This window comes from Phocoena phocoena, chromosome 11, assembly GCF_963924675.1.
Source record: "Phocoena phocoena chromosome 11, mPhoPho1.1, whole genome shotgun sequence".
In the NCBI taxonomy this organism is placed as follows: domain Eukaryota; kingdom Metazoa; phylum Chordata; class Mammalia; order Artiodactyla; family Phocoenidae; genus Phocoena; species Phocoena phocoena.
This window is the reverse complement of record NC_089229.1, coordinates 79,563,638-79,577,289: the sequence shown is the minus strand read 5'-3', so window position 1 is coordinate 79,577,289 and position 13,652 is coordinate 79,563,638. Positions and strand designations below refer to the sequence as shown.

Here is a 13,652-nt window from a genome sequence, read left to right as displayed (position 1 = left end):
AAACCTGAGTCTCTCTCCTTTCTCTGGTAGGAAAGGTTAGCAGGTAGAATTCTCAAGTAGCTCTTTTATGCTTATTATGTGACCAATAGGGGCAAAAGCTCTCTCAAATTAAACTTTACATTGATTAAACTTACCCCTGGCCTTAAAGCTCCTGATCTGCCTCTCTTCCTATTTTTCAACTCTGGCTAACTCTCTGGACTAAGTTTCTTTAATTTTTTTTCTCCTGACTTTTCTCTGCTTTTTTTCTGCCCTCTCCACTCTTCACCTTGAATTGGATGTACTTCATAAAATGATGTCTAGATAATTCAGCCATTCTGCTGAATTGAACTTAAATATCGGACAATATACATTTTAAGTGGTTTTAAACTAATGTGAAAGTGTTGGAATTTCTACCAATATAAACATATTAAACTTAAGACCATATTCAAATACAGTTAAAAATTACATCATGTTTCTTCTACTAGAAATCTTAAAGGATATATCTATATACACATAAAATTCACCTTCTGAGTCATGCTGTAATTTAGATTATATTTTATTAGACATTCTTTACAAATTTAAAATACTGCTATTTTTACATGCGCAGAGGAAAATCAGTTTGGATAATTATTTAGGCATTCATTAAAATCAACCACAATATAGAGATACTTTATTGTGTCATTTATCAACATACTTGATATGTATATCTAAAGTGCATTATGTTACAAAAAATATAGAAATTCAGCAGCACCAAGACACATTTACAAAATAAATACATCAGTTGACAAAATAAATTATGGTAAATGTGATAATAATAATTGGATTAGCCTTGGCAAAAAAAAAATATTCACAATGACCAATGTGCAGTTTCATAGAGCAATGGGGGAGACAGTTTTATTCCAATGCATTTACAGTATTTACAGACAATAAATATTTCTAATACTTTCCATATGTTCATTATTACAGAATCCTGCAATATGTCTTCTGAACGTCTCTGCTGAAAATTTCAATGCCTCCTGTAAAGAGAAAGAAGGGAAAGAAGAGGAGAAAACAGGTTAATTCTCTTTACAAATGAAGAGACATAAAATAAAGGATGTAAATTAAGGAACATAGAATCACAATAGAAAGAGATTCAGGGGACTGCTTGTAAATATCTTTTACAGAAGGTGATTGTGGGATCCACCTGACTTTCTAGAACCTCTGCTACAGGCTGAGTCTTTAATCTGATCAAATGGTCAATGTACAGCCGAAAGGAAAATGGGTAAGGGACAAATTTGAGAATTCAGAAATAAGGCCAGGCTGTGCAATACATCACTGAATACACCTTGCTTAGAAGTTTATTCCCCGGTGATGCCCAGCAGAGGTGATGCACAGGTTGATTATTCTGTTCAGGTTCTCACTTGGCCAATCTCTCACTAAGATAATGGGCTGTTGTGAGGGTAGAGTGTGTGATCTGGGGTAAAGGTTAGAAGGATGTGTAATTAAACAAAGTATGTTTGATTTGAAGATATCTGTTCTTCTTTAGCTGTCCTTAAACACTAATGAATAAAACTATCATTGGATTTTAGTTTTTGAAGCCCAAACTAAGATAGAATTGCTGCTAGTTTTTTGACTGAATCTTGCATTAGAGATTGGGAAAGCCCATTTTAAATTAGAGAATAAGAATCAATTAATTTAAAAGTATAAAATAACAATATTTCACATCACTGTGTTTGTTTTATTACCCAGAATAAGTTACCACTTGGGACTGACACCTTTTCGAACCCTTCTAAACACTGTAATGACAGTATTTTAAGATGAGCTAGTGACTTTTTCTCTGCTTTTCTCTCTCCTCTCTGTGTGGTCTATTTCAGGGAATACATATTGGTGTCAAGGAAACAACTACGGAATGGAATCTGATTGGCTGTGTCACCACATTAACAGCCAGAGTTTTACATGGCAGACCTGCATGGTTGTGAGACCTACCAAGAAGCAAACTCTTGACAATTTAGGAATTTTATGTGCAGCTTGAAGAATGAAAAACAAGTTTAGCATTTAGGGGGTTTTAATGTCTTAAGGAATTGACCTCTTCACCAACAGTCTTGTTTGGAATGATGAAATAGCTCCTAGTTACACAGAAAAAAAAATAGTTTACGATTAAAATTTTAAATGGTAGGTGGATATGGATGGATGCTATGAATAAAGTCCAAAAGGCAACTGTCAAACTCAATAATTTGCTTACTGTACTGATTTTTAAAGGTCTTGGTACTAAATGGTATTTAGTGAGTTGAGTAACACAAGCAGGGAGCGAATGAATAGTCTCGAACAATTATTTCCTCAGAAGGAAAGAAAAAGGAAATAAATTAAAGGACCAAGGAAAAGATCTTTTGATTAAGTTTCACCCTGCCCAGCCAGTTTGCTTGTTATCTGTCCTTCTGATTTCTCTTTAACAAAGGCATGTAGTGGAACAGTCAGGTAAAATATATACCATGACCTAAAAGTATATGTATATGTTTATTACACATATGAGTATGACAACACTTTAGACCTCTAGCTCTTCTGAGTACTGAAAAGCTTTTCTATTATTTCTAAATCAGTGTTTGCCAAGGCAAATGATATGGTCTCAATTAAATGAGTTCTACTGTAACTGGACATCTCATTTGCAACATCAAAAATTCCAAAATGTAATTTCCAAAATTTAAAGCTATGTATTTTCCACTGAATGGTTCACGTGAGAGGATCCAGACAGTGTTAGCACAATAGTTTCTTTTAAGAAATACCACCACTATTATATATTATAATAAAGTCTGTGCTTGCTATATCATCAGGCCTCTTAGATCATAGTATAATAATGCAAAGAGATTAAAGAGAGGACATTAATAAAAGGTTAGAGGCTTACAAATCTTTAAAATAGTTATTCTGAAAAGACTCTAGTTGGATTACAAAATTTGCATGACCCCATATGTTCTCATCAGTACACTCCTGAATTTCCCCACTCTTCCCTCACCTCTATTGCATTGTATTGGGAGAATGCCAACATCTGGCTGCCAAATGAACAGTGCTTTCCATGAACATCCCTCAGAACCAGGGAACAGAAAGGAGAAGCAGAAGTATTCTACTTCTTTCAGTCCTAGGTCTGGATTTGATTAGGGTACTGCCTAATTTTTACTAAATCTATTTTTTTAAATATCTTTATTGGAGTATAATTGCTTTACAATGTTGTGTTAGTTTCTGCTGTACAACAAAGGGAATCAGCTATACGTATACATGTATCCCCACATCCCCTCCCTCCTGAGCCTCCCTCCCACCCTCTCTATCCCACCACTCTAGGTGGTCACAAAGCACCGAGCTGATCTCCCTATGCTATGCAGCTGCTTCCCACTAGCTATCTATTTTACATTTGGTAGTGTAAATGGTAGTATATGTTCATGCCACTCTCTCACTTCGTCCCAGCTTCCCCTTCCCCCTTGTGTCCTCAAGTCCATTCTCTACGTCTACGTCTTTATTCCTGTCCTGGCCCTAGGTTCTTCAGTACCGTTTTTTTAGATTCCATATATGTGCGTTAGCATACGGTTACTAAATCTGCTTTAACTTAGAGACACCTTTGGGATAAGAATTGACGAGGGCTGGTTTTCAATTCTCCAGATATTTAAGAGCATTGCAAATTTTAAATGAATAGAATTTATTCAAAAGTATTTCTACTTCTGTTTTTATAACATATATTTTATATATATATATATATATATATATATATATAATGGATAAAAATAGGTTCTGGCAATAAAGTAAAACACTTGCATTAGTTATAAATATGTACAATTAGGATCATATCTTAAAATACACTGAATGTGTGCATTAAGCCAAGACTTATGGGGTTTGTTACCCCTTATAGATCCATTAGATATCTGCAGAATAGATCATTCACTCTGCTAAAGATTCCTCTACTGCCACTGCCCACTGATTACTGAAGCTGTACTACTTAGCCAGTATAACTATTATTTATATGCTATTTAATGATGGGTTTTGTCAACATAACTCGAAGATAGATGTGATGGTAAAAAGGTTCAAAATCCCCTTTGAAATATCACTCTGTCATCCTATCTCTACCAGTCAGGGGAAAGGATTGGAGAAGTAACAGGGGACTCTTTAAATAATGAGATCATTACTGCATATGATGCATTCTTGTGTAGTTTTCCTCTTTCTTTCAAACCCCACAGAAAAGCTGTACTGAAAAGTAAAAACCAAAAAAGATCCTATCAGTGGAAATGCAGGGGTAAAGTGCAGTACTAACATGGCGCTGGCTTAAGCATCAGGAAATGAAATAAAGGCAGTTCTGAGGACAGCCTATCCCAGTTCCCAGGTCTGCTCAGTTGCCTTAACTGTGGAAGGCCTTCGTTTTCTATTTTATAAAATGAGATTAATACTTGCTCCGTTTTTGCCTCACAGAAACACACATAGGTAGATAGATAGATAGATAGATAGATAGATAGATAGATGGATGGTACAACCAGAACGAAATCTAAAAGCACCCAAATAATAATTCCATGTAATCTTACTTAATCTTCACCTGACCCAGTGAGGTTGGCACAAGTACTACCTTTATTTCACCGAAGAGGGGAGTTAGTCTTAGAAAGACCAAGGAACTTGCCCAACGTTATGAGCTTTAGTAAGTTTAGACCCAAGACTTGAACCTAAGCGTTTTGGCTCCAAAGTGTGTGCATGTGAGCATCTGTGAGCTAAGAATAAACAAGCCACATAGATGTGGTTTTATTATTCCTACTATACTACCCTAGAGGAAGGATTTCAACTTGCAGTGGACAAACAGATACATGAGAAAAACTTATACCTTAGAACCAAGTCTACACTTAAAAATTTTCAGAAATCATGATTTTTGTTCCATGAACTGGTAGAAACCAGAGTTAAATTTAATTAAATAAATTTAAAGTCTGTGTTTAAAATTTTAAATTTAATTAAATGAAAATAAATTTTAAGTAAATTTAAACTAAAAAATGTGGACGGCTGAGAACTGTTTATGGTAAGATATTTTTCTGTAGTGTTTGTAGGTCATATCAAATCCTTCTGCATTCTCCCTTGGAGTGAAGAAAAGAAAGAAAGAAAGAAAGAAAAAATAATCAAAGTTTGACATAGTGTGCGTGGGGGAAATCAATACGTTTCTCTAACGAATGGTGAAGGTGCAGTAGCTTCTAAAGCTTGAGTGAAAAAATGAAAGGGGTTAGTAGAGCACTAAAGGATTGGTGTCGGGGTTTGCTGGTGGAGAAAGAAGCAGGGTGATTAAACCCCCGTGGGTGTTGAAGGGCTAGGAGCACACTGCTTTAAGGCAGGCCGTATCCTGAGCCATCTTGGTTTTGTAAGCTTTTAAATTGTGGAGCCATTGATGGAGGGAAAGATAGGGAGGAGATTCTAGGTCTGTGCAAGCCAAAGCAGAATAGAGGCTCCACACCCCACCTAGGGGCACGGAGGAGGAGCTGGGGCCCCGGGAGCCGGTTACCGTGAATTGAGCTCCAGCGATGTCGCGGAGATGTCAGACAGGTGGTCCCCTTCCAGCCAACACCCAGCCACGCCCGAGTTCAGCCAGGCCGATCGAGTTCGCCGCTTCTTCTTTTCCTGCTCCTTGCGTTTTCCAGGCTTGCTTTTCTTTTTCTTGCCGGGTGTCTTCAGTGGCTGCTCTTTGTACGTCTCCACCTTGTTGGTTTCCTGAGTCAAGTATCTGCCCTCATCGTCAGACCCAAATCGGACGGGGTGGTTCTTGGTGTTGGGAACAGGCTTGGAGTTGGGGGACACCTCCGAGGTAGCTCTGATTTCAGCTGTGTGGATTTCCGCGATCAGATGGTGCAGGAAGAATCGTCGCCGTAAATCTTGAATGGACTTCCCCTTGTCATGGAGAAGCTGGTGTTCAGACACAGCTCTTTTGCTTTAAGGGAAAAAGAACAGGAGGGGAAGGAAACAATGACATTTTAGTAGATGGCAGAGACCACAAAGACTTGAGGAAAGCCCTTTAAATTGTCTACTTGATCCAATACAGGATACAAACTAAGCTGGAAGAGCTGCAAGCTGACTGAGCAGTGAAGGGGCGAGAGCGGAAGGGAAGAGCCGGCCGTTAGGAGGCTCCAGCTCTAGCCTCATCTATGCGGCTCCCTAGGTCGGTGACCTTGGTGAGAACATGAATGTTATTGGGCCTCAGGGGCCCCATCTGTTTAAAAGGAAAGGATCAGATTCTGAGATTTCTATGCTGTCTTCTCAATTTAAAATATTATGATTCAGTTATTCAAAGAAATGGACAGAAATCACTGGGCTTTTTTCCCCACATTTTTCAGAGTTGTGTTGGGGAAATAAATCCAGGTGTCTTAGTCTGGGAAACAAAAAGGTGGCTGATTTCACCTGAGTACTCGCCCCAGACATACTTGTGCGTGAGCAGACGTGCATGCACGCATACTGCTCCCCACTTGAGAAAATACTACTACTACTGGATCGCAAAGAAGAGCAAGCTCTACTAGTAAAAGCAAACAAAGACTGAAGGATGAAGTGAGCTGTGAAGCCTGTCTAGGAAACCACCTAACAGACTGAATTTGAACATGATTGATATTAGACTATGGGCTACCAAGAACCTATATTTGAAGGCCAGCTGTCAGAGACAGCATGCATAATTTTCTGTAAAGTAGTGGGTGGTCTCTTTTAAATGACTTTGAGTGTTTAAATTAAGTGAGATCATTCTATTTCATCTGTGCGTCTCTTTTTTTTTTTTAATTTAGAATTTCAGAGGGTAATATCTTTAGTACTTAACTGAGAAATTCACTTTTCTATTTGTTCTTTGTCTTAAAAATATCTCTAGAGACAAATATGATTTTCCTATTTAAACAACACCCTAATAAAAATATAGTGAAAAAGAATAAACTAATTCTCTATCACTTCTTTTAGATAACACCCCAACTCTTGCTTAAATGTCCATTCATGCATTCTTGTATTATTCTGTGCGTATTTATTAACGAAATTTAAGTATTGCACACATGAATCAGTCATATTATGTCTGCTAAGTATCGCACACATGAATCAGTCATATTATGTCTGCTAAGTATCGCACACATGAATCAGTCATATTATGTCTGCTAAGTATCGCACACATGAATCAGTCATATTATGTCTGCTACAACTATGCTGCACCTAACTCCAATTTCTACCACTGAAACAACCCTCCAAAGTGGCTCATTTTCAAAAGTATCTGAAGGGGCCTTCCCTGGTGGTGCAGTGGTTAAGAATCCGCCTGCCAATGCAGGGGACACGGGTTCGAGCCCGGGCCCGGGAAGATCCCACATGCCGCGGAGCAAATAAGCCCGTGTGCCACAACTACTGAGCCTGCGCTCTAGAGCCCGCGAGCCACAACTACTGAGCCTGCGTGCCTAGAGCCCGTGCTCCGCAACAAGAGAAGCCACCACAGTGAGAAGCCCGCGCACTGCAATGAAGAGTAGCCCCCGCTCGCCGCAACTAGAGAAAGCCCGTGCGCAGCAACGAAGACCCAATGCAGCCAAACATTTAAAAAAACAAAACAAAACAAAAAAAGTATCTGAAGGTATTTCACAGGGCTGCATCCCCCATATTGTCATTCCCCTGACACTACGATAGATTTATCTGGTCTCATTACTTTCATTAATACAACTTTAACTCCTCAGAGAAATATGACAATAATAAATAGCACTCTCCTCATTTCACAGATGTGGAAAGTGAGGTTCAGAGAGATTAAAGGCCTCACACTTGCTCACATGATGAGAACAGGCAGAACCGGGCTCCAAAGACGAAGTCTTTTAATTCTAAAACCAAGATTGTTTTTAGACTTCCTCAACCCTTTCTCTTACTGAAGCTGAAGTGTATGTTGAGGAAACAAGAAAGGAAGGTCATAAAGAGACTGTGGTAGGCACCATGGCAAGGGGCAAATGGACAGCAATCTATCAGCTTCCTTGAAGACCAAGCTTGTCCCAAGAAGTACATTTTCATCACCAGAATAACGAACCAGGATTCCTAGTCTGGATTATCACTGGGGGAAGGAGAGATTGTCTAGTTATATTGTGAGTGCCAGAAGGGTAAGGCATGAAAACACAGTCATTATTTCTCCGGACCTTATAGCCAGACTACCAGCTTCCTTTCAGCATTTTGGCGTGTGCACTGACTTTAAGCCATGAAGCTTGTGCAAAAGAGACATGACTTAATGGAAAGGAATTTAACAGGAGCCTAGTTAAAATGAGGCATGAAGGAGTCTCTCTTCCTTTTTGAAGGTGCCACATGTGACTAGATTAAAATTCACTTACTTTGTGGCAGTAGTTAGTATCCTGGAAACTCTCAATAACCTACAAATTGGAGGCTTTGCTACAACAGATTTATATTGTCTAATAACATTTTTAAAGAATAGGACTGATATACTTGCAAGTATTATAAGTATTGCAGTTTAATAAGTATCTTTTAGCAAAATGTCACGTTAAAGAAAGAAGTTCTTAGGTGTGATCAATTATACTATTTGGAGCTTTTATTATTTTCTCAATTCCTGGCAGACAGCCACCCATCTGTATTGTTCTCCAAATGTATAATACAGCCTATTCTAGCTTAACTCGGGGTCAAAACTTTTAACAGTTGGTCTGTTCTAATCAAGCCACCGTTGCTCATGCCTCCTCTGACTGGCATATATGCCTGTCATCCTGGCTAGCCTGTCAACTGTGAGTCATGGTGCCTTCCTAACTCAGGCACTGCTCTTTCCCAGGATGGTTCTCATGGGAAATGGAGTGATCATTCTATCCTCTGTTTTATAAAAAGCCTACAATATGGCACAACTTTGTCCAGATTAAAATAGTACATCTTTCATGGGGTACAAAGATTCTTTCTGCCTTTAGGGGTACTTATTAATATATTAGAAAACACAGACTTTCTTAAATGTTAAATCTGAAATGCTGTCACATAATTTACTTACTAGCTCAAAGGTGTCTGCATTTAAAATATTGTGAAGAATGAATTTCTGATTGAGCAACTACACTAGAGGATCAGGAATATAATAGTGTCTTTATTGTCAACAAGGTCCATGGAGTGTTCTACTTATTTTCCAAATAAGACATTAACTGAGACAAGGGTAAGTGACTAGCATGTACAAACTAGATGTACACGGGGGGTGGGCAACATGTTCCAATTAGGGAGGCTTTCACTTTAGATAATTCTGAAGTACTTAAGTTGTAAATATGGCCTCAGTAACAGTCTGTTACTTTCTATGTCTGTAAACATTGCATAGCACAGTGGTTCACATGACATTTATTACATACCCAACATGGAAAAACAAGTATGCTATGTTCATGGTCTCCTTTGATTATTATTAAAAGATGCAAAAATGTGGAGGAAATGCTTAGCACAGATAACTCTGAATTCAGTCAAAATACAGCTCTTCGGCCTTAAAAAAAAATCACTCTCAAGGGAGTTTTCAGGGAAGAAGATTCAATTTCTAAGGAGCTCTCATGGAGCACAGGGAATAGCTGGAGTGATGGGAATTCCGTTTTCAGCACAGGAAGAGATGGCATGCCCGTGTTGATGCTAGGCTCCTAAGGAAGGCATCTGGGTTTAAGAAGAAAAGTTCTGTGGTACATGGAAGAGTCAGGGTTAGGGTGTTAGAGTTAAGATGACTCACCAGAAGTCCTTTCCAACCCAAATGACTCAGTCAAAAGTTATGCTTTTCACTAAGTGGAATAGACCCAGTCTGGCTCCCAAGCAAATCAGTCAATGATGTTTTAGGTTTCTGAATCTGCTGGGGCTTTCTTTCTAAGTTAAACACAAAGACCGCCACCTGCTGAAAGCCACGTACATCTGGACAAGAATGTCCTCAGGTCTCCAACTTACGCTCTAGACTCATTAAGTAAAGTCCTTTTGGACTCACAGGTCCAGAAGGTTCACAACCTACATTGCCATGGCCTGGGAAGTGTTACTGTTGTAGTAGTCCCCTCTCCCTTAAAAGTTAGCCGTTAGCTAGAAAACATCTAAAGCAGTTTCCCTAATACTTGGTGTGAAAAATAATCGGGGAGTAATATGATTTGATTATATGTTAAAATTTCTTTCAAGGATCTAGGTTGATTTGTCGTAATAGTAGACTAATGCTTTGTCTAGCACACAAAATTTACCATTACTTGGTAATAATGCAAAAATAATGACTCGTTTTTTTAAACTCCATTTGGCTGCAATAATTTGATGAAACCTTTTAATCTGCTGATGATTTCAGCCTCCATGAAAAACCATGGCTGTAATGTGATGATCTATTAGCCACTAACTATAAGAATGCTTTGTGGTAGTTTTAAAACCATCTGCTGAGTGTGAGTGTTTTACTGGAATATTGTATTTCACCCACAAACAAACCTGTAACAGGGTCTCTGGCTGCTAAGTGGTTTCTGATGTGTCTTCTGCAAGGTGCAACAAGGAAAGAGTTAAAAATAGCCTTTAGGACTCACTTAGCACTATTTTTATGCCATAACTGTAGATTTAATCATGGGCCATTTACTGTTTCTCGAAAGAGAAAGCAGGTATTTCTTAAGCAACTTTAAAGAAAAAAATTGGCTCTGTTCCAAGACAGTATCTTTTGACCAAATAAATACAGCATTTAAGTGTGCTTTTAAAAATTTAGTCTTCATCTATATTTATATATGGCTTTTACATAACTGAATTAAATACAAGTTTCAAAAGGAGCAAAAAGTCAATACAATTTCCAGAAATACATCAGCAAAACGTCGATTTGATGCGGCTTTATCTTCAGCACAACGTGCTACACAATTTGCTTTAGGAGATTCATAATAGATTTTCATTTTGGTGCCAAGGTTCAGACATGTCTAAAGTAATTTCATTTAAGGATTTTCTGCTTTAATAATAATAGACTAAGGGCACATATAAAAAGTTGCCTTTTTGGACACCCATGGGAATTTACAAGAAAGCACCAGGAACTTGATTGTAAGTATTAGATATTGCTATCTTTAGTGTTAGTGTAAAAGTTCTCCGTAATTCCTTCACCAGAGGCAAACTTGTCTCCGTTCTCAAACTTTACGGTTTTCCCATCCTGAACACCGAGAGTGCAGCTTGAAGATCACCCAAAGATGGTCTTACACACATTAATGAACTGCTAGGTCCAACGGATTATTAAGCTGTGTACTCGCCCACTCTTCCAACCTTTCAATCACACAACATGGTGTTATTTCTCTGGTGTGCTCTGAGGTATGATTATTTTAAAGTCAAAATTATCCTTAAAGAATCACCAAATGAAAATGCCAAGATACAAGTTTTCAGTCTACAGTGCAAATATTTGACTCCAGATTAAAGAGCTGTTAGCAATAATTCCAAGTGGGAAAAAAAGTTTCCACACCTAATATTCATTTTGGAATCAAGCACTCTAGCGTTCTTGAACGGTATCAATACCAATGTTGGAGTTGTGCCATTGCAAAGTTGTTACTACTTCATTATATAATATGCCTACATTATGTAATGTGGTCCATTTTATATGCTTAAAATTATGTCATTCATAATAAAATTAGATGTAAAGTTTTTGCTTTTCACACAAAACCTGTCACCCACATGCAGTATGTACGTATACGAGTGCACACAGACATATGTCGCCTGGACCCCTCAGCTTCCTCCGAGTTATCTAAGTTTCTTGCAATCTTCACAGTTTCAATATCTTCCCAGGTCCTGAAAGTAACCCTTTTTTTTCACTAAAGGAGATTTTGCCTAGAGGAGATTCTGTAAAACGCTCCCTCTCATGAAAACACAAAAAATTTGTCTCTTGCCTGTTGCCCCTTGAGGTTCAACCAGTTCTCCCGCCGGGTTTGAGGAGCCGGGCTCAGCCCCGGGCAGGTAGCGGATCTCTCCGCTCACTAACCCGGGCGAGGAGCATCAGTGACCGCGGCGAGCCCTGGGCAGCGCCCCAGCCTGGTGGCCTCTCCCCCTGGACTCCCCAGCCCTCACCCGGCGACCTGGGGAGGACCGGGCACTTACAGTCGGCGGCCGAGCTCCTCCACCGAGCGCCCGCAGGAGGGCACCGAGTAGCTCAGCAGGAACAACGCGACGCTCCACTGCTGAACCAGCCTCCACAGCATCGTATCCTCTCTCTCTGGGGACCTGCAACGGAGAGGAAAGGGGCCCGAAGTGTCAGTCCGGCATCTCCATCTCCCCGCACTACCCCGCTGCGCCCCTTCAGCCTGCTCTCAAATAGCCTCCTCAAGGGCATCTCCCAAGTTGCAAAGAGCAAGAAAAAAACTTTCTCTGGAGCCTCTCGGCACTTACTTATTTAGGAACAAACTACTGTGCTTTTTCCAAACCACACAGGCAAAAAGGGACCAAAAAGAGGAAGAAAAAAAAAAGAAAAATCAGAGGCGCCTCCTCCGAAATAATAACCAAAATGAAATGGGTTTATATATGTATCTATGATGAGCAGCGTGTTTACACGTCTCCCATAGCAATGTCTAATTAATCTGGCCGGCAGTATCTTGGGTTCGGGAAGCAGGGCTAACCCCTTCTTAAAATAAAAAAAGAAAGTTTCCCCTTCCGAAGTCTGCTTCTTTGCGAACTAGGCCGTCTTGTTCCAGAGCCACTTGCAGCGAGACCCACATATATATACCTAGCTGTCTGTCTACCTCCTCTGGTGGGCTGGTTGCTTCCGGAAAGTTGATTCCACACACCCTGGGAACCAGTTTCAAGTGCGTGTGTCGTCGATCAGGAGGGCCAGGTGGCGGCGAGGGCGGGTTAACAGCGGCGCGGAGGGGCGGCGGCGGCCTGAGCGAGCGGCAGGGCAGCAGCGGCCCCGCTTCAAGACCGGGGAGGCATGCTGGCCGGGCGGCGCAGGTTGGAGGAGAGTTGAAAGCCGAGCAGAGGAATGTTCACACGCTCGCAGGCAAACCTGCCGGAGAAGTGAGCGAGTCGCAAAGAGGTGGCGCCCTAGGAACGCGCGCGGGGCGAGCGAGGGCGCGGGCGCGCGGGGGGCGGGGGAGGCGACGGGCGGCCGGAGCGACCGGAGGGGAGCCCCGAGCCGGGAACATCCCGCCGGTCACGGGGAGCCCCCCTCCCTCCCCGCGGGCCCCGGCGCTGCCCGGAGCTCCCCCGAGCCCCACCCCGGAGCGCTGGCCCCGCCGCGCCAGCCCGGGGCCGGGGGCGTGGGCGGATCCGCACGTTCCCGCCGGTTCCCTCCGGCCCCGGACCGCTCCGCGGATCTGCAAGCCGAGGTCCCGAGGGCTTGCGGACCGCCCGGAGCAGCCACGACCCCTGTCGCGCAGCTGCAGCCGAGACCCGCGGGACTCGAGCCCCGCGGGCGCCCAGGCCGCTGGGGGCGGTCGGCAAGGAGGAGGCCGAGGAGCCGGGGCGAGAGCCCGGGCGCCCGGCATCCTCGGCGGGGAGGTCGCGGGCCTTTGGCCAGTGCCTTTTAGGAGCCTTAAGCCCGCTTTGGGAGCTCCGGGAGCGTGATGGGAACCCTCCTCCCTGGCCCTTTCCTGGGACAGGCAGAGTGGGGAGTGTTGACTAGGCAGTGGGGACTCCTTCGCATAGAAGAGTAAAAACGGTTTCAGACTTCAGGTCGAGATGGCAGTTCTTGCTGTCTCAGAACAGCTGAGGACATCTTGAGGACATCTGGAGCCTGTCCAAGAAAGCCCGCGCACAGGATGGAGACCCCCTTTTGAATTGCA

The 13,652-nt window shown here is 41.7% G+C and overlaps 1 protein-coding gene across 2 annotated transcripts; it reads right to left on the bottom strand.

Moving 5' to 3' along the window:
• Positions 1-519: 519 nt before the first annotated feature.
• Positions 520-12,886, bottom strand: PTHLH (parathyroid hormone like hormone). 2 transcript variants are annotated; one of them, XM_065887074.1, is made up of 5 exons: positions 12,596-12,679; positions 12,262-12,276; positions 11,974-12,096; positions 5,468-5,890; positions 847-995 (listed from the first exon to the last, which is right to left on the bottom strand). In XM_065887074.1, exons 3-5 carry the CDS (start codon positions 12,072-12,074, stop codon positions 986-988), a joined length of 534 nt encoding a protein of 177 aa, XP_065743146.1. In that variant the 5' UTR covers positions 12,075-12,096; positions 12,262-12,276; positions 12,596-12,679; the 3' UTR covers positions 847-985. The 2 variants fall into 2 exon arrangements, with proteins under 2 accessions (XP_065743147.1, XP_065743146.1); XM_065887075.1 differs by lacking the exon at positions 12,262-12,276 and having other exon boundaries at positions 520-995; positions 12,612-12,886.
• Positions 12,887-13,652: the final 766 nt, after the last annotated feature.